The 25807-nt window shown below is 43.4% G+C and overlaps 2 protein-coding genes across 3 annotated transcripts; both read left to right on the top strand.

Moving 5' to 3' along the window:
- Nucleotides 1–1824: 1824 nt before the first annotated feature.
- LOC311109945 (tetratricopeptide repeat protein 39B-like) lies at nt 1825–10645 on the top strand. Its single transcript, XM_084188463.1, has 17 exons — nt 1825–1882; nt 2478–2582; nt 2752–2883; nt 3375–3451; nt 5093–5222; nt 5856–5961; nt 6186–6251; nt 6562–6670; nt 7175–7242; nt 7332–7391; nt 7653–7814; nt 8355–8446; nt 8673–8793; nt 8900–9011; nt 9143–9260; nt 9738–9854; nt 9952–10645. Exons 1-17 carry the CDS (start codon nt 1842–1844, stop codon nt 10064–10066), a joined length of 1731 nt encoding a protein of 576 aa, XP_084044589.1. The 5' UTR covers nt 1825–1841; the 3' UTR covers nt 10067–10645.
- A 3158-nt stretch (nt 10646–13803) lies between these two features.
- Nucleotides 13804–25665, top strand: LOC311110076 (dnaJ homolog subfamily B member 14-like). Of its 2 annotated transcripts, XR_014610672.1 has the most exons (9): nt 13818–13970; nt 16663–16846; nt 21338–21483; nt 22529–22717; nt 22910–22995; nt 23470–23579; nt 24000–24172; nt 24704–24890; nt 25000–25665. XR_014610672.1 is itself a non-coding variant. In XM_084188634.1 (8 exons), the coding sequence occupies exons 1-8, from the start codon at nt 13838–13840 to the stop codon at nt 24826–24828; spliced, it is 1146 nt and encodes a 381-aa protein (XP_084044760.1). In that variant the 5' UTR covers nt 13804–13837; the 3' UTR covers nt 24829–25665. The 2 variants fall into 2 exon arrangements, 1 of the variants encoding a protein (XP_084044760.1); XM_084188634.1 differs by having other exon boundaries at nt 13804–13970; nt 24704–25665.
- The last annotated feature ends 142 nt before the right edge of the window (nt 25666–25807 follow it).

The raw sequence follows: 25807 nt of genomic DNA, 5'->3' as shown, positions 1-25807 counted from the left end.
TGCATTCAGAGATGTTCCTTATAAGCAAATTTTTGTATTTGCCTGTCTGCATTATTCGCCAAGGAAGGGACACATTATGCGAATATTACAAAATGTTGTATCAACAAGACTGCTCCGAGAAGATTTATATTGCAATATAGTAGCCAACACCGAGGCGGCCCGCGAAACTTTTTCACCAGGCCAGCTTGTCTCTCTGTCTGATATTATTGTTGCCTACGCAGCATCTGGGTGCTCATTATATAGAAAAAACAGCCCTACATCCACACTATAGCTAAATAACTTAGCAATATTTAATGACGTTTAGCCAGCACGATTGATCTGTTAGAATATCTCATATTAATTCAGGTAGATGGACGAACAAGACTGATAGAGTGAAAGGTGAAAATGCATTATACCAGAGGCAGGTTGGTGACAAGTACGGATGAAGGCAGAGGATGATGATGTGGGCCTACGGCAAGAAGTTAAAAAAGTTAGCCCAACTAGGTAATCATTAATTATTTGGATTATCTCAATTATCATTCTGTCACTGCATGACAATGCACATTTATTATAGCCTACAATTGTTATTATCTTCGAAGCCCCAAAAAAAGACATGTATTTTTGGGAAATGCTCTAAATAGCAAGTTTTTCAGTTGTTCATTTTCATACCAATAGGGCTCTCCTAGCTGTGCTGTTGAGGAACTACTAGAGCAAGAATACTTGTAGTTGTTTTCTTTGGAACACAGCCTTGCATCCCCGCCATCACACAATTACTGCTGTTTAGGCATTCCAAAAAGGTCAATTCTAAATCGCAATCTGGTCAGGTGGGCATTTGAAAGCGTGTTATATTGCCAACATGGCTAGCTAATTTACAAAATACGATTTTACAGTGTTAGACTTCCACAAGGCAATCCAGAGAAGCAGATCGTAATTTTGGGGCGCAAAAATATAAATATAAACGCAGCATGCAACAATTTAAACGATTTTACTGAGTTACAGTTCATATAAGGAAATCAGTCAATTGAAATACATGCATTAGGCCCTAATCTATGGATTTCACATGACTGGGCAGGGACCCGGGCAGGGACCCACCCACTTGGGTGCCACTTGGGAATTAGTTTTTTCCCCAACAAAAGGGCTTTATTACAGACAGAAATACTCCTCAGTTTCATCAGCTGTCTGGGTGACTGGTCTCAGACGATCCAGCTGGTGAAGAAGCCAGATGTGGAGGTCCTGGGCTGGTGTGGTTACACGTGGTCTGCGGTTGTGAGGTCGGTTGGACATTCTGCAAAATTCTCTAAAATGACGTTGGAGGCAGCTAATGGTTGAGAAATTAACATTAAATTATTTGGCAACAGCTCTGGTGGACATTCCTGCAGTTAGCATGACAATTGCACGCTCCCTCAAGACTTGAAACATCGGTGGCATTGCTTATATTTCCTTTGTGAAATTGGTAAATTAGTCACACCTGTGACAAATGCACTGCTATACCAAAGAAGAAGACAAATAAATAAAGGCACTGCTGTAGCGTTTAGATTGATTCTCAGACGTTGCGTTTACACAGGCAGCCCATTTCTTATATTTTTTTCACTAATTGGCCTGTGACCAATCAGATCAGCTCTGAAAAAGAGCTGGTGTGAAAAGCTCCGATGGGATTGGTCAAAAGACCAATTAGTAGAAAAAAATATCCGAATTGGGCTGCCCCTAAAAACGCAGCCAGAGGGCTTGCAGTTTGGCTAGGCGCAGTTTGGCTAGGCACAGTTCTGCATGTACCCTTCTCAGTCAGGTATTGCGCGCTAGTGTAAGGATTGGAAATGATGGCTCCTTGCGTAGCTGATAAACTGGATTTCCCTGACTTTCAGATGGACCCAGAGGATCTCTTTCTCCTGGTGCCTGATACGATGTAAGTCCCCTACTTCACGAGGCTAAGCTATACACTGCTTTAGATGTTCCCTCTTATGTAAAATAGTTATCAGACGTCCATAAGCCTTGTAACCATAGTTACAGTATTAATGCCTACAGCACACATCTCAGCTGGTGCAGGCACATTTAAGATTGTGTTGTCTAAATAGATCTTTAATACTGTCTGCTGCATGCTGTGATTGCTATAGCCCACATACTCAACTGGTGGACTGCAATCCAGTTTTTTTTAGGAACTCTGTTGTGCTTCGACCCCTGGTATCATATAAACACACAAGATGTGGAAGAGTGTGTTGAATTACAGGAAACATGCTTTAAAATGGCTAAATTCTCAACTCTAGCAAGAGTGGTTTGAACAGTTTGGTGTGGTTTGGGAGTTTGTTCCCTTGTTGCTTAGGAAGTCCACTGTCTGCCACTAATGAAAATGCCCCAGATGGAGGGTCTGACAAGTTTACGCAATCTTTGGTGAACCCTTAGCTCCTTATAAATCATGCTAGCCCAATGTGTGCCAAAAATTAATTTGACCCCAACCCATTGGCCTCCAAAAACCCTTTAAACTTCTATTTTTCCCTTCCCAGGAAATCCCAGATGGATTTAGAGACTGCATTGCAGGATGGCGCCAAAGCCCTTGACCTCTTCCTCAACAACCGCTTCTCAGAAGCCTTGGATCTCCTCAGACCCTGGTATGTCCCATTTCACAATCATGATAGCTTGCCTTGAGGCTTACAGTAGCGTGTGGGAGGACCTGAGGCATCACATCCTTTAAGATAACTGCTCATGTCTGTCTATAATAGTGAATAATTGCTTCTAGAGTTTCTTCTCTTTCTGAAGGGTTTTGTCATGTTCTCTCAGGAGGAGCCAGAGTATGTACCACGCAATGGGCTACAGCAGCATGCTGGTCATGCAGGCGGGCATGACCTTTGAACCCAAGGACATTGACAAGGCCATGACTGCTCTGAAGGAGTCTCTGCAGACGTGCCAGATGTACGGTTTTGCTTCTCTCACAGAAATGACATGAATGTAGGGCATCTAGTTCTATGGATTTTCAATTGCCAATGCATTGAAGAAGCTTAATCTCACACGTCAGATTCAGACATTGTTGCGCCATGGCAGGACTTAAAGCTAGAGTCCTAAATCGAAACATTAGCAAAGAGTGCACCCCGCCTCTGTTTTGGTAAAAAGCTGAAGGATGGACCTGGAGCAATGTAACTATGGATGCAAGAACTGACCAGCCATGATATAACAATTAAAGTTTTGAGGCTTTGTTTACATTTACATTGTTTACGAACGTTGGCGTAAACCAAGCTTATATTTTTGGTTCTGATGGGGTATGAACAGTTAAACTAAGCCCATGAGGCATTTATCGGAGTTATATTCTTCAAAAATCAATCGCTGTGTACATATTAAGTTATGTCCAAAGGTGGCTGTAGCAACTAAGGATTCTAGCTTTAACACAGTACGTGATCTCATCACAGGTTCCGGAGGAAGACTACCATGGTGGAGGCCATCACTGAGATGTTTTACAAGCAGCCAACTGACAACTTAACTGAAGGTGAGATGGGCATACCATATCTGTTGTGGTGCTTGCAGGATGATATCAGTATGTCGATAACTGGACATCCGTACATGTAGTATGATGCATGACTATGGAAACTCACTGTAGTGTGAGTCATCCATACTGAAGTATACATGTTTCATGACTATGGACTTTTGATTGGTTTGATTAATTTTATTATTAGGGTCATCATACTTAATCTTCAGGATCTTCAGATGCCCAGCCCACATGGGCTTATAAAACACTATTTGCTGTAGCAAAACAAACTGATAATATATGCAGTGTATTCAGAAATTGTTTCCTCATCAATCTACACACAAGATCCATAATGACAAAGCAAAAACAGGTTTTTAGAAATGTTTGCTAATTTATTAAATAAACTGAAATCACATTTACATAGGTATTCATTACATTGTTGCACCTTTGGCAGCGATTACAGCCTCGAGTCTTCTTGGGTATGACGCTACAAGCTTGGCACACCTGTATTTGGGGAGTTTCTCCCATTCTTCTCTGCAGATCCTCAAGCTCTGTCAGGTTGGCTGGAGAGCATCGCTGCACAGCTGTTTTCAGGTCTCTCCAGAGATGTTCAAGTCCGGGCTCTGGCTGGGCCACTCAAGGACATTCAGAGACTTATCCCGAAGCCACTCCTGCGTTGTCGTGGCTGTGTGCTTAGGGATGGTGCCAGGTTTCCTCCAGACGTGACACTTAGCATTCAGGCCAAAGAGTTCAATCTTGGTTTCATCAGACCAAAGAATCTTGTTTCTCATGATCTGAGTCCTTTAGGTGCCTTTTGGCAAACTCCAAGCGGGCTGTCATGTGCCTTTTACTGAGGAGTGGCTTCCGTCTGGCCACTCTACCATAAAGGCCTGGTTGGTGGAGTGCTGCAGAGATGGTTGTCCTTCTGGAAGGTTCTCCCATCTCCACAGAGGAACTCTAGAGCTCTGTCAGTGACCATTGGGTTCTTGGTCACCTACCTGACCAAGGCCCTTCTCCCCCAATTGCTCAGTTTGGCCAGGCGGCCAGCTCTAGGAAGGGTCTTAGTGGTTCCAAACTTCTTCCATTGAAGAATGATGGAGGCCACTGTGTTCTTGGGGACCTTCAATGCTGCAGACATGTTTTGGTACCCTTCGTCAGATCTGTGCCTCGATACAATCCTGTCTCGGAGCTCTACGGACAATTCCTTCAACCTCAAGACTTGGTTTTTGCTCTGACATGCGCTGTCAACTGTGGGCCCTTATATAGACAGGTGTTCCTTTTGAAATCATGCCCAATCAATTGAATTTACCACAGGTGGCCTCCAATCAAGTTGTAGATGCATCTCAAGGATGATCAATGGAAACAGGATGGAAACCTGAGCTCAATTTCGAATCACATAGCAAAGGGTCTGAATACTTATGTAATAAAGGTATTTCTGTTTTCTGCTAATTTCTAAAAACCTGCTTTGTCATTATGGGGGTGTGTGTAGATAATTAATTTCAGAATAAAGCAATGTAACAAAATGTGGAAAAAGGAAGTGGTCTGAATACTTTCTGAACGCACTGTGTACATATACTACATCCACATTAGTTTAAATGTAGGTGGGTTTATTCTGGTCTTTGATTGACGGGCATCTCTTGGTTTGCTCCTTGCCCACTGCAGAGGAGATGCATGCAGAGCTGTGCTATGCTGAGGTGCTAATGCAGAAGGCTGCACTCACCTTTCTGGACGAGAGCATGATCAGCTTCATCAAAGGAGGCATCAAGATCCGCAACAGCTTTCTGATCTACAAGTGGGCAGGGTTTTTATTATTATTATATAAAACAAAAATTTGAAGGGCTTTTTACACTACTTACCCAAACCAAGTTTACTGAGCTGGCCTGGTTACGCATGAACTGGTTGACTCGATAATGTGAAAAGGGTATTATGTTTTGTGTTTGGGTAGTCCAGTCACAGGTGGCTGGTGACACCTTAATTGGGGAGGACGGGCTCATAGTAATGGCTGGAATGGTATCAAGCACATCAAACATTGTTTCCATATGTTTGATACAATTCACTCCATTCCAGATGATGATTATTAGCCACTGTCATCCCCTCACCAGCCTCCTGTGCTTCCAGTAGAATAATGACTGTTCACAGAATTGATGCACTAGAAGGAAATGTATCAAATGTTATCAAGCAGTGATTGTTTTTAGCAAGGTCACATTTGGCAGTCAAGTATTTTGGGGGACCTTGCAAGGTTCATACTGTACTCAAGTTCATAGTTCAATGTATGTAGTTCTGTCCTTGAGCTGTTCTTGTCTATTAATGTTCTGCATTATGTTTGGTGTTGACCCCAGGAAGAGTAGCTGCTGCATTAGCAACAGCTAATGGGGATCCTAATAAAAGAACAGAATACCTGTTTTGTTTTTCTCCCCTCTACCAGGGAATGTGAAGTTATGTCAACCATGGCAAAGAACCAGTCTGACCAGATGAGCACACACACTCACTTCAGGTGCGGCGTGAACATGGGCATTGGTTCATTTAACTTGGTAAGCGCATTGGTGTTTAGTGTTTGCACCTCAGCACTATGGGTGAGGTCAAAGATGGTAGGACAGGCAGATTAGTAAGAGTCGCTAAAGCGGTCAAATGTAAGATTACGAATTATGAATGTTTATCTTCTATTGGCCATTTTTTTTTGACACAGAAGGATTTTGTTTTGTGCTCCTCAAATGTCAAAGGTCACTGTCCTCACCGTTTGGTTTTCCTCTTTCAGTATTTGTCTCTCTTGCCGAGCAAGGTCCTCCGACTACTGGAGTGGATGGGTTTCTCTGGAGACCGGGTAGGTGACGAGGAGTAGTCTCACCACTTCTCTCACTGACAGACTATGCCGCATCACACACCGGCCGCCTTGCAAAATACTCATTTTCTCTTGGATAGTCAGTGGGGAGTATTTTTTGAAGCAGGCCTTCAAGAGACAAGCAAAGTAATTATTGTCCCCCGACGACTGAGTGCTTGCATATGTCAAAAAATAATACATCTGTAAATGTTTGAAATGATACATTTCTTTAGTTCACTCACCATTATGCCTCGTAATTCAGCCAATGACGATGCAATGAAGTGGATGTTGTTGACAGAGGCTTGTTGTGCAGGAAGTGGGTCTGTCCCAGCTGAGGGAGGGGGCAGCCAGCAACAGCCTGCGCTCCATCCTCTGCACTATGTGCCTCCTGACGTACCACCTCTACATCAGCGTCATACTGGGTAAGGTACAGATCTAGGATCAGTTTTCCCTCCCCGAAACCTTACCGTAACCTGGGAACTGTAAGTTGGGGAAAACCCAAAAAGGTCCCAAGACCTGTGTCCAGGCGCAACATTGATCTACTCCCCAAATGCCACACTGGCCACTGGAGTTTTATGTGGATAAAGGAGGCCCTCTGGTGGTGAAAAGTCTAAACTGCTCCATTGTTACTGCAGTACTGTGATCATCAACTCTCGCAGTCACACACTTTCACTGTGCTTTAAAAAGTCAGTCTCCTGCTGGTTTCTTATGTGACGGGCATTTCATCCATTTGTATTGACTTTAGCTGCGTTTACACAGGCAGCCCAATTGTGTTATCTTTTTCAGAACCAATCTGATTGGTCAAAAGACAAATTAGTGAAAAAGATCAGAATTGGACTGCTTGAGTAAACACAGCCTTAGATAATGGGTTTTACTTTACAACAGACATTAGGGTTGAGTGATGCCTTGTCTTTCCTTCTCTATAGGTACTGGTGAGGGGAACCTGGTAGAGGCTGAACTTCTTCTGGAGCCCTACATTGAGAAGTTCCCCAATGTAAGTGAACAGTCCCCTTCCTGCAAAGTCTTCCCACTTGCCCCCCCCCCCCCCACCCCCTGTTAACATCGACTGTGGTTGTTCTCTAGGGGGCCCTCATTCTATTCTACCAGGCCAGGATTGCTGTGCTCAAGGGTAACTTTGAATTTGTGAGTAATCTCCCTTTTTAAGAATGGTGTCTTCATACATTTTCCTGGGTCGTATTCATTAGGTACCAAACGGAAGAAAACAGACAAACTGGGAGAGACTTCCTAAACTTGTCCAATGAGAAACGTTGTGTTCTGTTGCAAAGCATTTTGCTATGGCGTGCCCTAATGAATATGACCCCGTCTGCTACGCTACAAGTCATAAAATCAAGCCCTCTGTCTAACAAGAACCATATCTCACCGTTTTGTGTATCCGTCCCCCAGGCCCAGAAGAAGTTCCTGGAGTGCATAGCGGCGCAGCAGGAGTGGCGTCAGATCCACCATCTGTGTTACTGGGAGCTTATGTGGTCCTACTCCTTCCAGCAGGACTGGCTGGAGGCCTACCAGTATGCAGACCTTCTCTGCAAAGAGAGCAAGTGGTCCCAGGTATAGTTTACCTGTAGCAGCCTGACTAAAACCTATTTAGGACTGACTTCCTGGGTGTAGTTTTGTCACATACACCGGGTAGGTGCAGTGAAATGTGTTGTTTTACAGGGTCAGCCATAGTGGTACGACACCCCTGGTGCAGATTAGGATTAAGTGCTTTAAGTGGACATCGACAGATTTTTCACCTTGTCGGCTCGGGTATACGAACCAGCGACCTATCGGTTACTGGCCCAACGCTAACCGCTAGGCTACCTGCCGCCCTAGCAGCCTAACTAAAACATTTAGGAATGACTTCCCGGTCACAGATTAAGGGCCCTCTTCCAGTAATTTGAGTTTTAACTCTCCTCTCCTCTTTCTTCCCCAGCCTCCTCTACCCTTTGCTTTTTTTTCTCTCTTTTTTTTTTACCATCGCTTACTGTCTTTCCTCCCTGCTCTTTACAGCTCCCCCATGTTATAAAACTGGTAAATTCCCTGGAGGTCTGTGTACTGTACCCCTTTTTTTTTTCATTTGAAATGTTGACTTTTGGTGTCTCTTGGCAGGCTATGTACGTGTTCCAGAAAGCTTCCATCCTCAGCATGATGCCAGAGGAGGAGGTGAAGAAAACCGGGGAGAATGTGGAACTGTTGTTTAGGTATGTTTTCTCAAAAAAGACACATTTTATTTGTATGGCACCCAAAGATACTATACAACTTGAAAAAAAAGTAGGTCCACACCCCCAAAAAAAGATTACTCTATTTTCAGGACAGCATAAATGTAATTTACATGAATCATAAACTGAACAAAAGGCACTGTCACACTGATGAGAAGGCGGGTTGTTAAGGTTTTATAGCTATGGCTAATTTAATGTGTCTTTATAGGCAAGTGGAGAGCTTGCGGCTGCGGATTGCAGGGAAATCCATCCCAACTGAGAAGTTCGCCGCGAAGAAGGCTCTGCGGTACAGTGCCGTAACCCCAGTGACGCTGGTGATTCCTGCCATGGTGAACACTTTATTTAAAAAAATCTTTATTTTTACTTCATTCAAAGCAAACATGTTCACTTTTAAAATGTGCTATTTAGGTCTAAAATGCATTTTCCTCATAACAGGAAATGATATATGTTTGGAACGGCTTCACCATCGTTGGCAAAAGGCCTGAACTGACACAGAGCATTCTGGTCACTATCGAGAAAGCAGAGGAGCAACTGAAGAATGACCCAAGTGAGTTTACCGTCACAATGCTCTAGGTCTAATCTATGGTCCGGTGTGGTAGAAATGCCAGGGCCGATTTCTGGTCTGTCAGCCCCTGTCTAATACAGAATAATAGTTTTTCTTTTTTCCCCCCCTCCCAGATCCATCAGAGTACCATGTGGATGACCAGTGCCTGGTCCAGATGCTAAAGGGTCTGTGTCTGAGACACCTGGGCCATCTCGACCAGGCCCAGCTCTGCTTCACACACGTCATCTCCAGGTACGGCTATCTTATTAGTCATGTTTTCATTTTCTTGTGTGGGGTGTACATGGACAATACAGATTCATATGATTTAATAGTTAGCTTGTGTGTAAAAAAGTAATAGAATGGAGGCATTGCTCAGCCATAATACGAGAGGAAGTTGTGTATCTCTATACTTCAAGCTTGAGGACATTATATTTAGTCTAATTGTGCAATTTTTTTGGGTGAAGCTGGGCAGCCATTAAACGTTTACATTTTAATGGCCTAAAGGTTCACTTAAGTGACAGTCAGAGTTCACAAGGGGCCATTATCGCCATTCACTGATCATTTAGGAATGTGGTTAGTGTTGCTCCTCAGGAGGCAGCCCAGGGGTTCATCTCAATAGTCTCGAGATGCCAGCATGTTCTAAGACTATTGAGATGCATCCCAAATGTAATTGATCTGTTTGCTTTCTTACAATCTGATTTGTTGTGGTGTTCTTTTTGTTTTTTACAGTGAAAACAGGATCAAGCATGACCTCTACCTTGTGCCATACAGCATGTATGAACTGGGTCTTCTCTACAAGCAGCAAGGAGACTTGGGGAAGGCTACCACCACCATAGAAAATGCCAAGTAAGTATCTCTGTTGAAACCAGCACTACTTTAGATGCATTGTTTACTGCCTAGGATGAAGAAGACATGTTATTAAGACTTATCTGGATGTTTACAGGCTGAACTACAAGGGTTATAGCATGGAGTCGAGGCTTCACTTCCGTATCCATGCTGCACTTAACACAATGGGGACCTCGGTGGCCAAACTTCCACCCCAGCGCACGTCAGCTTGAGGACGCTAAGGTAACAGGAGCTACTGCCAACGTGGAATTGCTGAATGTCTTGGGTCCATTCTAACTTGATATGGAGGTGTACAGACTTGTAAGAGCCTTGATTATAGTATGGTAGAGTACACTTAGAAAAAGCCTGCACTGAAAATGTAAATGTTGCAATATGAGAATTTGACCCTTTTCTGTAGGGCCGACTCATGACTTGAGATCTGAGCGCATAACTCATTAAAGCACAAATCTTCCATTGTAATCGATGCATGTAGCTCACTTTACAAGAAAAGTGAGCTACACACTTGGTCTTAAGTTAGGATTTGGCCTCTATTTTTTGAATAGCCTATGATTTGAGTCTTTAAAGACATGTACCTGTACGGTTTGTCTGTTCTCTTATGGTTTATGCTGTTATACATTCTGCTCTGTTAATTGTGTGCTAATATTGAACCAATTAAATTACATTTGAACACATGGTACTTTATTACCTGCAGATATGAAGGTGCAATGGTATTGCAACATTTTACCTGTCATTGTACTAAGTGATGGGTTGCTCAAAATATTTTGACAAATAAAACGTATTTGTTGTAATGGATGAATTTGAGATTTTGTTTTTTTAAATGAATTGTCTGCCATTAACTCACTGACAATTAGATCCTACAATGAGCACATTTATTGTCACTGTCAGATCTCAATAACAAAATGCATCACACCTACAAACTGCACATTACTGTTATGTTCCCTGAGCAGCAAACTAACTGTTCAGTCAGTTTTATCAGAGGACTCTCTTTGTTACTATTCAGACTTTGGCAGTACTGTACACAAATCCAAATCAGAGGTTTGCTCTGTTATAGCGTGTTTACTGTATAATCTAAATGCAACTGACATGTTTCGTGTGTGTGTGTGTGTGTATATGTACATATATATATATATATATATATATTTTAACAGTCAAAAGTTTGGACACCTACTCATTCCAGGGTTGTTGTTTTTTTTCTACATTGTAGAGTAATAGTGAAGACAAACTATGAAATAACAAATATGGAATCATATAGTATCCAAAAAAGTGTTAAACAAATCAAAATATATTTGCTTCAAAGTAGCCACCCTTTGCGTTGACAGCTTTGCATACTCTTGGCATTCTCTCAACCAGCTTCATGAGGTAGTCACCTGGAATGCTTTTTCAAAAGTATTGGAGGTCCCACATATGCTGAGCACTTACCAAACTTGACTGGTACTGTGTGTATATAAATACAAACAAAAGTATGTGGACACAACTTAGAATCAGTGGATTCGGCTATTTCAGCCATACATGTTGCTGACAGGTGTATAAAATCAAGCACACAGCCATGCATGCAATCTCCATAGACAAACATTGGCAGTAGAATAGCCTTACTGAAGAGCTCAGTGACTTTCAACGTGGCACTGTCATAGGATGCCACCTTTCCAACAAGTCAGTTCGTCAAATTTTTGCCCTGCTAGTGCTACCCCGGTCAACTGTAAGTGCTGTTATTGTGAAGTGGAAACGTCTAGGAGCAACAACGGCTCAGCCGCGAAGTGGTAGGCCTCACAGGCTCACAGAACGGGACAGCTGAAACGCATAAAAATAAATAAAGGTCTGTAGTCTGCAACACTCAGAGTTCCAAACTGCCTCTGGAAGCAAGGTCAGCACAAGAACTGTTCGTCGGGAGCTTCATGAAATGAGTTTCCATGGCCGAGCAGCTGCACACAAGCCTATGATCACCATGTGCAATGCCAAGCGTCGGCTGGAGTGGTGTAAAGCTCGCCGCCATTGGACTCTGGAGCAGTGGAAACGTGTTCTCTTGAGTGATGAATCACGTTAAACCATCTGGCAGTCCGACGGACGAATCTGGGTTTGGCGTATACCAGGAGAACGCTACCTGCCCCAATGCATAGTGCCAACTGTAAAGTTTGGTGGAGGAAGAATAATGCTCTGGGGCTGTTTTTCATGGTTTGGGCTAGGCCCCTTCGTTCCAGTGAAGGGAAAACTGAACGCTACAGCATACAATGACATTCTAGATGATTCTGTGCTTCCAACTTTGTGGCAACAGTTAGGGGAAGGCCCTATCCTGTTTCAGCATGACAGTATCCCCATGCACAAAGCGAGGTCCATAAAGAAATGGTTTGTCGAGATCGGTGTGGAAGAACTTGACTTGCCTGCACAGAGCCCTGACCTCAACTCCATCGAACACCTTTGGGATGAATTGGAACGCCGACTGCGAGTCAAGACTAATCGCCCAACATCAGTGCCCGACCTCACTAATGCTCTTGTGGCTGAATGGAAGCAAGTCCCCACAGCAATGTTCCAACATCTAGTGGAAAGCCTTCCCAGAAGAGTGGGGGCTGTTATAACAGCAAAGGGGGTACCAACTCCATATTAATGCCCATGATTTTGGAATGAGATGTTCGACGAGCAGGCGTCCACATACTTTTAGTCATGTAGTGTATATCTCAGTGGGTTGGAAGTTATGCTCTAATATTGAAAAATGCAGAACAATCCCACTGTATGCGTTCAGAATGATTGCAGCATCCGAGGATCACTGACGAAAGTGCTGCTCCGAACGCTCAGATGTGTTTGTAGTGTTTTGCGGTGACGCTTCAAGAGTGTTTTTGGTGAGCCGGCTCATTCGACTCCGTTCACGTAAAAGAGCCGGCTCATTTTGCTCCCAAACGGCTCTTCGTTAAAATGCTTAAAGGGAAATGTCACTTTTTTGTATTTATTTCTTTACTTCAGATTCATCTCCAGCACCACCCCAACATCAACATATGTGAAAATGGCAGCACGTTTCTATGTTTATTGGAAAATGAGAGGAAGGTAAGTGTTTCCAGTGACATCATTGGTGTGTGTCATGATTTTAACCAATTATGAGAAGGCTTTGCCTACTAATTGTCTAATTGGTTGACTTCATAGGAAGATGTTTCCAATCTTTTTGACTGCAAAACGTATAAACGTGCGGTTTTTACATATGTTGTGGTGGTGCTGGACATGATGAAAATGAAGTTTAACATTTTAGAAATGTCCCTTTAAAAATCGAACTAGAACCATGAAAAAATTGCTAATTTCCAAGGTAAAGCCCAAAATTTAGGCTTCCATTATGTCAGATCATGAAACGCACCTCCAAATACATTTTTACCTGGCCAAATTATTAGATGGCACTGAAAAAAATCAGCGTGGACCAGATTGACACGCTCTTCCCATTTTATTGTTTCTGCAGTGAAGATTCACCCTCTTTAGATAATTATTTTGTAATTTATCTGCAGAAAAAAAGATTTGAGCTCAAAAAGCAGTAGCAGCACCAGGATTCACAGGGCCAGGGTGTCCACTCTGGACACATGGAAAAAAGCAGCAGCGGACATTTCTGAACTCTTAACCAACGGGCCTTTACATCCATGAATGTGTATCAATAATTTGTCACTATTTCTGAGGCTATCTGATGTATTGTTCAGTAGATTTACTATGTAATATATATTTATTAGTTTTTCTCTCATTTATTTTACATGCTATCAGATTGCCAAATGCTATCAGATTGCCAGTAAGGAGGATTAAAAAAAAATCTATAAATGTATTGTATGAATCCTGTGAATTGAAATAACAAAAACTTGATATAAAAAATAAAAGCAGTAGTAGCAGTATGCAATTCAGGGAGCCAAATGAACGGCTCTTTCACCGATGTGATTCGGTTCCCGACGTTCACCAAAAAGATCTGTTCGTTCGCGAACGACCCATTACCAGTGTCAACTGAGAGCCGGGGGGGAGGAAGAAAGATGGAAGGGAACAGAGACGAAGCAGAAAAATGTATAAATATAGCAACTAAAGCTCTTGAAGCAGGGGACAAAGACAAGGCGGTGAAATTCTTAAATAAAGCAGAGAAGCTCTATCCAACCCACAAAGCAAAAGGTAAATCTCTACGTTACCAGATTTTAGTTCATTAGCCACGTTAGCTAGCGTAGCTGACGTTTTCTAGCTAGCCCGTTACACATTAAACATCGATTTAAAATACGATTTGGCAACTTGCCTTGTAATGTTGTCACTTGCAGTGCACGGATAATACCTAAACGAATAAATTATGAAATGGTTAACTTAACGTAATTAACGCTTTAAAAACTGCTCACGGCGAAGGAAGAGTGACGTTTCTTTAAATTGCTAATTAGCATGCTAACAGTATGTATACTAGGTCTTTAACTAGTTGACGTTAGCCATTTCTTAGCCAATTTTGTTGATTTGATAAGGTTGACATCATCCACTGTTGAATGTCTCAATTGACAAGCTATGTTTCATTTTATAGTTCTGTTTTAGCCCAGTGACGAATGTGGACTGGCTATGCTAACTAGCCAACTGGCAATGCTATTGCTAACTTGTACAATTAGCTAGCTATAATTTACTAACGTTAGCTAGCCTAGTATGAGCTAGCTAAATGTTGGATTTCCAACAATTTCAGTTTTGCATTATGTGGTCAGTGGAGCCAAGCTCCCAGTCTGGGATGTTATCTCCCCTAATTTATGGTATTTTTCTTTCGCAATAACAAGGTCAACTGACTAAGCAAGTGATGACTATGCACCAGTAAGTTAGCCAACAAGGGGTTGTCTCCAGTGTCCTCATGACAGAAATGTAATTTAAAATTGGTATCAATATAGGCTTGATACTAGTTTAGTAAGGGACTTGGCTAGCTAGCCTGCCACAAGCCATGCCTGGTTGTGGTTGTATTGATGCATGATGATGATTTAACAGCTACCTCAGGCAATAATCAATTGATCTGCTTATTGCTCACAGCAGCCGTGATATTTTGTAATTCATTGCTTTGTCTGTCCTAAAAGTGTTTTTGTCTGTAATGAAACACTTATGTTTGTGAGTTAATCGTGTGCTTGCAATCGGCTGCTTGCATTATGGTCAATCGTGCAGCCTGCCAGCTACCAATCATATTTCAGAACTTCTGAAATGATATATATTTTTGCCATCTGTGACAGGTAACATATCATGGGTTATAAAGTGAATAGTAGGCCTATGTCAATGCTAGTATGTCAGGCAGAAGGGTACCTATTAACCTTGTTATGAAGGTAGATGGCAATTTCCACAGCAGCCATATTGTAATAAAACCTAAGCTTACCACTTGTCTTATAAAACAGAACACATTCTGTTAGCTAAACACTTGGCTATGTGACAATTGACAGCAATGATTCGCCTGTTAGCCTAACTGTCACATCATACAGTTAAACATCATACATTCACTAGGCATATTTAGTTGTACTGAATACTCAAGGTTTGATTCAAGAGTGTTTTTTATAATGGTCACCGGGGAGATGACTATAGTAGCCTATTTGCCTCACTCAAATCAAAGTTGATTGGGTCACGTGCATGGGATACAGCAGGTGTAAACACTACAGTGAAACGCTGACTTGCAAGCTCTTCCTCACCAATGCAGTATTCAATATCAAGGAAAGAAATAGAAAAGTGGCTGTTTCACGCTCTCGGCAGAAGGGTATTTATAGGGAAAGGAGTTTGTGGGGATTCCACTGAGAGCAGAGGAGGTAACATGGCTCGTGCAGGACAAGGTAAGGAGTTTGTAGGGATTCCACTGTCGGAGCAGAGGAGTTAACGTGGCTCGTGCAGGACGAGGTTAGTGAGATGAACAGGCTTGTCCACCTCAATCCCTTAATTGAATGATTGACCTAGAGCTGAGGGAACAATGGTAGAGCATTAGCCAGGGCTAAGCTCGGGCCACGGTAAGGTCTGATAGGACAGTGGGCCAGGGAAAACCAGATCGGACATATTCCGTTTTTATATTTATTTCATTATTTATTTAAAAACTCATGTTTCAAGCAAGAATATATGGATTCAAGAAGATTGCATCTTGATTGAAGAAAAACCGCCACCCTCTTCAGTTCAGTATCATGCATTAATAAGTTTACTTATTCAACCATTAAGATGAGTATCTTATCCCGACCTGTCACTATTCTCCCTCCGCCGTGTCCATCAAACATAGTGCTCCGTTACCTGTATAAGCTTTCACAGGAATAGCAGCGATGTATCGCAGAGGCTTAAGTGCTACCGGAGAGAACAGTGAAACACTGGGCAGTATACTCAGACTGTTGGTTAGGCTGCTGCTGCAGTGGTCATGGGAAGACAGACACAGAGAGCTGCTTTGTGTTGGTGGAAAAGCTTAGCACATTCTCATTGAGCAACCAGAGCTGGATATATTCGCCGGCGGCTCTCATGGAAGCATGACCAGATCTCCACTACAGCTCGTCTATGGAAGCCAACTGGATTCTGGGAACAAAGTAACCTTAGTTTCGGTGTGTGAACCTCTGATGTACGCTCGCATGGTAGTCTGACTTTCAAGAGCCTAGTGTTTTGCCCTGTAAGATTGAGTGCCAGTTTCCCGGAACCGGATTAAGGCTAGTCCTTGACTAAAAAAACACTTTCGATTGAGAATGAGACCGCTTTTTAGTCGAGGACCCGTCTTAATCTGGTTCTGGGAAATCGGCCCTGTGAGTTCTCTTCGAAGTGCTTAGCTTTGTCTCTCCTTCTGAATGTGCCACGTCATGCCTCGTTCTGTCTCTCTCTCTCTCTCTCGCTTTCTCTTCCCTCCTAGCCTTGTTGGACACCTTGACGAGGAACGGCAGCTCTGCGGGGAATGGCGCGCACTGCAGACAGCGCACTACAGACAGCTCCTCGGAGAGCACCAAGGCCCGGCCTGGTGGGGAGGGCCAGGAGGCCGGAGAGGGCGAGCCCAGCACCAAGGGCTTCACCAAGGACCAGGTGGAGGGAGTGCAGAGGTGAGCAGGAACCTTTTGCTTTCTTTTTTTCCTTGATCGCTCAGTCCCGTAATCTGTTTGGGAATGGCTATCTGTGTGTAAAAGTCTGTTCCGCTCTCTTGCACTCCTCCCTGACGACCATATGGTACGGCAGGCCTGTGTGTCTAGTTGTGTTGCTTCACTCTGGTGCGTTCTCATGTGGCGATTAGGGAGGGAGGGCCACTTTCAGCCTGGTTGGGGTTGTTGTGGGTATCACTTGACCCTGAGTTTTTACAATCAATGGGAATTTAGGAGGCTGACACTGTGACACATTTGGGTGTTCTTCTTTTTCATTTGGCTACCTGTTAAGTGAAGATGAGGAAATGGTGGATTGTAAATTCCCCCACCTCTCCCTCACTGTTGCTTGTGTGTAAATAGATCATAGGTTACATGATAACCTGATGGTGGTTCTTCCCACAACAGGAAATTGACAAGGATCCGTCTCACCTCACGTGAGCATGCTCTCTGAACACACAAATCAGATATATTTTAGATGAAACTGAAAGTGTATACTACACACCAAAAATAACTAACCCACTTTCTCAGTGTCAGTCTGTCTCAATCGAGGGACCATTAGTCAGTGCTTTATGCTTGACCTTCTGACAGTAGCTAACCCTTACTAGCCTAATCCCCTAGTCTTTTTATCATGGTAAGACCCTTATGCCTGGGTTTCTAAAATCCATGTCCGCACAAACTCTTTTACTAGCCTGTGGATCAGAGGTCTATAACCTTTTTCTAGCATTAGGGCTACTTAAAAAAAATAATCAACGTATGGCATGCTTCAACTTATTTTTGAGCTTTCAAATAGGCCCATTCTTCTCCTCTCCCCTGTGACTCTTCCCCGGGTCCTTAGTGTACAAGAGAAAGTAGTGCAGTATGTTTTCTGTCAATATACCTGGTAAAGTAATTAAGCAATAAGGCCCAAGGGGGTGTGGTATATGGTTAATATACCACGGCTAAGGGCTGTTCTTCTGCACAACACAACTTTTACATTTTAGTCATTTAGCAGACGCTCTTATCCAGAGCGACTTAGTTAGTGAGTGCATACATAAAAAATAAAAATAAAAATCATATCACATCAAATGGCTACACACTGAGTGATAAACAAACGTGCGCACCACACAGACACAGGCAATATTGCTGGAAATTAATTGGCAGACATTTAATTTAAAAAAAAAATTAAGCCAATAGTGGCTAGCCGGGGGTGGGATAATGTCAATGTTGCGTTGGTTAAATAGTAGCTGGGAGCTTGTGGTGTCTGATACTTGTGAGATTTGTTTATGACAGTTGGCGGTGGAACACGTGAAAATTGCATGTACTTTCAGAATTGTTTGGCGAGCTACTCATAGGTGGGCTGCGAGCTACTGATAGTTAGTGATCGACCTGTTGGAGATCCCTGCTGGGGATTATATAAAGTCAAGTGATGTAACCGATCCATTGTGTTCAGATGACCATCCTGGTTTAAAGAAGTGGTATTCAAAGTCTGGGTCAGTGGAGTCGCCCAAAACAAACTTTTTTGAGGGGGGAACTAACAATTAAGAGTACAGATTATTGTATGGGAAACGGTTTTCACTCCTCCCTTGTACTTAATTGATGAATTAAGGTCACTGATTAGTAAGGAACTCCCCTCACCTGGTTGTCTAGGTCTTAATTGAAAGAAAAAAACAAAAACCAGCAGACACTAGGCCCTCCATGGAATGAGTTTGACACCCCTGGGCTACATGGTCTACTATGATATAGGTTGAATGTGATAGTCTGCCTATAACCAGCCTGAGTAGGCCTACAACTCCATTCCTGTTTAGAGAAATGAATCAAATTGGAAATGAGCTATTATCAGGCTGGTTAATGTGATGCATGTCTGTTGAATTTGGAAAAATCCACCCGCATTCGGCCTGCCCCACCCAATCAGGAGCCGCTACTGCGTTGCGGCTGTGGCACACTTTTTACTAAACGGTACGTGCTAAATAGTATGTAGTAAGCTAGTATGGGTCTTTGGACACGGACACTGATTGTTGTTGGACCCTGGGTCATACCAACCGTAGGGGAGGGGTTCTAGAATGATCTCCCCTGAGAGTTCTTGTTTAACACATATCTTTCTGTGTCACTGTTGCATCACTGCTGTCCCCATAGGCCAGGGAGGTGGCTGGGACTGGGAGCTCCGAGCGAATGATGTCTCTGGTGAACAGAAGTGTTTCTAATATTGGGCCAAGTGTAGCCTAGGCCTCCACCACCTTCCCCTAGCGAGGTCGTTTGACTGTAGTTAGATGGTTCTACTGGGCTCCATGTTTGTTTGCTCTAACATCTTTATGTTGCGTTTAATTAACCCTGCAGTTGACCTACAGTAGCACTCATAATCCCCCAGTCTAGTGTGGTGTACTCAGGCTAAACTTATCTCTACTGTTCTATGAGAGAAGGCTGCTGTTGAAACACTTACTCAGCTCAACATTTTGCAGTTGGGTTTGCAGTGTTTGCTTAGCTAATGACAGCGGAAGAGTTATCTGTGTATTTGTATGCGAGTCTTTCATGGCAGAGCTGTTTGGATGGCTTGTTGTGGTTGGCTTTGCCCCATTGATGGTGTGTGTGTGGACCGTTATTCAACTGCTCAATGAGGACACTGCAGTCTCCGCAGTGTTCTACACACCCAGCTATCGCTATGGGAACCTCTGGGACTTGGCAAGGTGCCCATGAGGCCAGTGAGAGAGGGGAAGGGAGAGGGACTGAGAGAGACAAAAGAGAGCTGTGACACGTCTCGTTATGGCAACACTCACATAGTTCTTGGTAGGCCTGACCAACTTCTAGTCCCATTGTGAAGAGCGTTAGACAGATAGTATGTTAGTTTACTAGGATGCTGTATTTGTTTATATGTTCAGAGGCTAACCTGTGTTTTGGGTTAAAACAGGCCTACATGCAGCGTAGGGTTTAACCTCAATTGAAAGGTACACTGAGTGACATCCGAGAGCATATTTTATTGTTTATATATTTGATTATTCTAATTGAATGCTAATGTAACATGTCTGGCAAGTATCTCAGGTGGTTCTCCTTAGAGACTGGAGGCAATCTCTTCTGCAGGTCATGCAATCGACTCGGTGTATTGCGTTTGAACTCTCCTACTCTGTTCTGCCACGAGTGTTGATTTGCCCTCTTGTGGTTTCAAATGGTGCTCCAGGAGCACAGTTTTCTAAAACCTGGCTGCAGTCCAAACATGTTATTTTTACCCCCTCAGCCCTTGCTCTAGCCACTTTCCCTCGGGGGAATCCCTGTTGAAACCGGATGCAGTTTGATTGCCATCTTAAGGGGAGGTCCAATTCACTAACGTTGAACCCTCGATTTAGCTCGAGGGAGCGAGTGAACAACGTTGGTCACTTGTGGGGTTGATATGACCCACAATTCAATGCAAACTGTAGTCACATGTCAAACTCTGGTGGCCGCAAAGTGTCCATTTTTGGCATGTCAGAAAAAAGTATGAAGTTAGCTTGCTTTTATATAGATTTTAGCATTGGCAAATTGGCTTAGTCTCATAGTGAGGAGCCTATAAAACGTAGCTAAATACATAAACATATTTTTTGGAATTGTGAAATCTATTGGAATAAATGACCAAACTATAAAAGATACGTTAGCCTACTAGGTACATTTAATAGCTTTAGGTTGGTTGTTTTTTAAGCTCAACTTCAAAATTCCCACCAAGGACGTTGCCTCTCCGATCATCACTCGCCCTCGCTTGGGCAAAGGACATTTAAGGTACACTCGGATGTGACGATGTAAAACGTCATTCAAGGGCTGAGGGTTTGGGGCCGAGGGCGGTCTACTTTGAGATTGATACGCAGCCCCAGAGGCGCAACATCGCGAGACTTCCGGGAACGCTTGCGAAACAGACCAGAAATGAAAATTCTTCCTTAGTTGTTAATTTTCTCTAAATCTAAAGGCACAACCTAGATTTGAGCCAATGTCTTAAGTAGTTGACCATGTTATTACTCCAGCATTGTGAAAGTGACAAACTGACACATTTTCGTCAAAAACAACTTTATATCGAAGGAGTGCCTTTGATTTGATGGCCTGCACATGCACAGTTCGGCGCGAGGCAACCGTTAGACCCGATGACGTGTTTCTACACATGAGCTTAGCTAGCCAACGTCGCCATGACATCACCTACAAGTGTGATCAAGGATTTCTATTGGAGAAGCAGTTTCTGCCTATCTTCTTACTGTACTGTCTTTTGATTAAACTTTCCAAATGCTAGTTCTTGAAGCTAAAAATATCCATTAGAGGTTTTTGTCCTGCTCTTGGGCGAAATTTGATTTGTGTGCTACAACCCTCATGATGAATCAGATCCACTGCATTGTAATAAACTAGGCCTATATCTGTATGCTACATGTGTAATATAGCCCTGATGAATCAGACCCACTGTAACCTCTTAATGGATAAAGATGTGTTAGGACTACTAGCACCATAGTTTATTACAATCTCTCCCTCCAGGATAAAGCGGTGTAAGGATTACTATGAAGTCCTGGGCATCAGTAAGGAGGCCAATGAGGAGGAGCTGAAGAAAGCCTACAGGAAACTAGCACTCAAGTTCCACCCAGACAAAAACCAAGCCCCCGGAGCCACAGAGGCCTTCAAAAGTAAGATGTTTCGCATGCATTGTTTTTGTGTTCGGGGCTAATCACTAATTTAGCTGTAGTGTAGACTAGAGGTGTTCACGGATCCACCTGTACCCAAGACCCGATTCCGGGACCCAGAATTCTAAATAATGTAACAGGTCTGGGTTGGATCTGATATGATTGACACGGGTCTTGGGTATGTGTAATTTTAACTGACTTGTCCGGACGGTACAAATCCGACTGCGACTGCTGCAGTAGAGAGAGAGAGGGGGAGAGAAATTGTATCATTTATGCTGCTCTTGTTTTCACAAGTTTGATTTGTAGCTTGTTGGCCAATCATAAGTCATCAAAGCGGCAATGGGCTACAGTCATAGAGCCTCGCGCCTTGTGTGGCTAAAGTTAGGAGATATCTAATCAATGGAATGATGGAGCTAAAGGAGAAGGATAGGCTACAATGACCGAGTACCAACAGGTAGGCAGGCTGCTACTTAATATTCTGAATGGAGTTGTTTGTAACTGTAGGATCAGAAAGCGCATGCACTGCAGCCTCAGTTAGCCTAGCTAGCTAACGTTAGCTAGCTTAACTTGCTTCTCCCGGTTTGATGCAGTCAAGACGGGCACTACGCACTCATATTTGATGATAAATAACCTAGCAATGGCAGCTATTAGTCTTCTATAGCGAGTCTGCTTGGTTGGTTGCTGTCTCTCCCTCCCTCTCCCGCCTGCTAGAGCGGCACTGTTCTCTCGCTCGCTCTCTCACGCTTTATCAGCTCAGGTTAATAAAGTAGCTTAAAAAATGACTTTTCTTCTGCTTCCCTCACTGATCGGACCGGGTCCCCCCCCCAGCATTGTTAGCAGCATTAATTTGACCTGCCATTAATTTAATTGGAATAGATTGAGGACTGGCAGAGTTTCCATGTCTGGGTCTCTTTGGGATTCCCCCGATGTGAAGTTTGCAGATCAGTGTAAAATGGGGCGTCGGAACCGAGCCAATGTCTGGTGTCCTTTTTCTCTGACTTAGTGTGACACTTATTGACACGAGGGTGTGTCGTTGTGGTTCTAACAGAGATCGGCAACGCGTATGCCGTGCTCAGCAACACGGACAAGAGAAAGCAGTATGACCTCACGGGAGCAGAGGAGCCTACCAGCCCTGGCCACGCCCACGGCCAAGGGTTTGACTTCCACCGAGGCTTCGAGGCTGACATCACTCCCGAGGACCTCTTCAACATGTTCTTCGGAGGAGGATTCCCCTCTTGTAAGAGACACACATACACCTGAAGTTAATTTCATTACGGGGTTCCAGAGTTTGTCTCAATGTTTTAATAAACAAGTCTTAATTCATTACATGAATTAAATACAATTGTCTTGCTCAAACATGAACGCTTATTAAATTAGTATTGTATTGCAAGTCTTAGCAGAGTCGCTAACCGGGTACTCCTCTCCACAGCGGCTGCCCACACATTCACCAACGGCAGGGCACGGTACAGCCAGCAGACGGACCAAAGACGGGAGAGAGCAGAGGAGAGGGGAGAGGTACGTATGTCTGGCATCTGCACTGCCAGCTGTATACTGTGACTGTCAATATAATACCTAGTGAGTCTGGGATAACTTCAGGTCAGATTTCCCCAGCAGACCCCCTTCTACAGCTATGGGAGTCTCGGCAGCATATTGCAGGCTCTAATTTTGTGAAGGACACAACTGTTCCAGTCTTGACTGGGATGAGCTCTAGTTAGTTTCAGTGTGATGCATAGGAAAGCAGGAAAAGTGCAAAGTCACTAACAGGACAGCACATGTCTTTACATATTAAATAGTAATATATGCCATTCAGCAGACACTTTTATCCGAAGCGGCTTAGTCATGCGTGCATACATTTTATGTATAAGTGGTCCCGGGAATCGAACTCACTATCATGGCGTTGCAAGCGCCATGCTCCACCAACTGAGCTAGAGGACAAAATAGAGTATGTTAACTGATATGTTTAATGATTTGTAATGTGTTGTTGTCCAGGGAGGGTTCTCCATGTTTATCCAGCTGATACCCATCGTTGTACTGATCCTGGTGTCCATCCTGAGCCAACTGATGGTGTCCACACCCCCCTACAGCCTCTACTCCAGACCGTACGTACACACACACACACACACACACACTAGGGTCGTGTTCAGTATGGCTCACGGTACTTAAAGGTTTTGCAACGGAAAACAAAAATCTGTGTTCCTATTGGACACATCACGCATTTCGGTGGTACCACTCCTTTTCAAAATGTTTTCTCCCAGCTGAACACGACACAAACCTTTTATTCTGGACCACTGCTCCACACACTCGGTGCTGAAAAATACTGTCAAATGGTGATGCATGCTGTATGTAACGGACACACCTTTACCTTCAGTAAAGTACTGAAACATTTCTGGTCTGTGTATGATCATGCCCATAGCCTCCTCTCTTCACCTGGTATAAAGATATGATGCATGAAAAGAGCTGTGGATCTAGCTGTTCTCAGAACAGCGACATGTAACCTGACTGATGCCTGTCCTCTCCAGGTCCACAGGGCAGACGGTGAAACGGCAGACTGAGAACCTGCGTGTAGATTACTACGTCAACAGAGACTTCAAGTCCGAGTACAAGGGCTCCAATCTGCAGAAGCTGGAGAAGAACGTGGAGGAGGACTACGTGTCTAATGTCAGAAACAACTGCTGGAAGGAGAGGCAGACGAGTAAGAGTCTAATTAGAGTTGGGCGGTGTCCAGATTTTCACACCGTCATACCGTTTCTGTACCATACCGGGGTATACGGTATTACCAGAAGTATTTTTTTTTTATGATGGGGAGGGTGCAATAAACAATTTAGGCAACAGGGATCTTGATCCAGGAGGAGATTGAATGTCTCTGCTGTAACCAAGAAGCTTTATCTTGACATCTAGCCACTTAGCTAGCAAGTTAGCAAACCAAATGCATAGCTGGAGCCCTGAGCTTGATCATTTATTTGACACATCTTAGATTTTTTTATAGTTATACTTAACTTATAGTTAAAATCAGTGGTGTAGCACGCACCCTGTCACCCCCCGCAGGGTATAATTACAGTGATGACTTCAATCAAATAAGCCCCATGTGATGCAATACAACTACCCCTACAAACACGCATTCATTTCATTCTATTTTGTGACAAAGCTTTCCCTCGAAGTAGCTTAGTGTGATATGGTTGATATTGACTGACTCTTCTCTGTTCATCTCCCCCTTCTCTCTCAGAAACTGACTTGATGTACGCTGCTAAGGTCTACAGGGACGACCGCCTGCGTAAGAAGGCTGAGCTGATGACCATGGATAACTGCAGGGAGCTGGACAGACTAAATGACCTGTTCAGGGGGGGCTGAGCCCGCCCGACGCCGCAGGCTCCCACAGAACGCTTTTAGAGGAGATATATGAATAGATATATGTATGTAAATGTTTTTTTTTTAAGGAAAAACCATGGAGATGGAAAGGAGAAAAAAATATATAAAAATGATTAGCCTTACTGTTGAAGTTCTAAGTTGTCTCTCCCCCAGTACCGTCCTTCCATCCTCCTCACCCCCTCCTCCCTGGGAGCTGCCTTGCTGCATCTCAATGAACCGACTGAACAATAGATCAACCAACCTCCCAAAACACTTGAGAACCACAACCTCTTTTTCTCTTCTTTCTTTGCTTGTCTTTTTGTGTTTTCCGGAAATAAGAACCCACTCTGGAAATGAACACTGACTGTAAAAGCAGAAGGCATCGTGGTGGCGCCTCTGAGTATTGAGGCGCCAAGCATTCTGCTGTAACAAGCAAATCACAATCTTCACTTTAGATGATAACTACTTCACCTGCTTGACTTAACAAGATGTTTAGGCTCATCTGGAGATGCTGCCCTCCTTCCAATCCATACATTAGCAGTGCTAATATCGTGAGGAACCCAGAGAATGCTTCCTAGCTACCACAGTGGAAGTGGAGTTCCATGGACCTTGAAGTTCATTCCGCAGATGAAGAAATGACCACAGTCTCACTCGAGAACTTTGTTGGCCTGGGAAAAATGTGAAGTTGGAACCATAATCGAAACGGACATCTAAACTCACTTATTCTTCTTCATCAAGTTGTACATTTTTCATTTTGAATGTTTTGAAAGTTATTTAAGTAGAAAAACAAGGTTTTTCTTCATTGCTCGACTAATCATTTGAATAAACGATAAATTATTACCAGAAGCAGTTTTAATTTGTTCCAAGCACAAGAGCGTGTGCAATTTTGCTATGAAGCAGATGGCATAGTAGTGCAGGTTAAACAGTAGACTGGATATTGCATATTTTTTAAATGTTTTATATTAGCACTCTTTCAGACTGT

This window comes from Coregonus lavaretus (assembly GCF_964263955.1).
Source record: "Coregonus lavaretus genome assembly, contig: SUPER_35_unloc_1, whole genome shotgun sequence".
Classification (NCBI taxonomy): domain Eukaryota; kingdom Metazoa; phylum Chordata; class Actinopteri; order Salmoniformes; family Salmonidae; genus Coregonus; species Coregonus lavaretus.
This window is presented reverse-complemented; position numbering and strand designations above follow the sequence as displayed.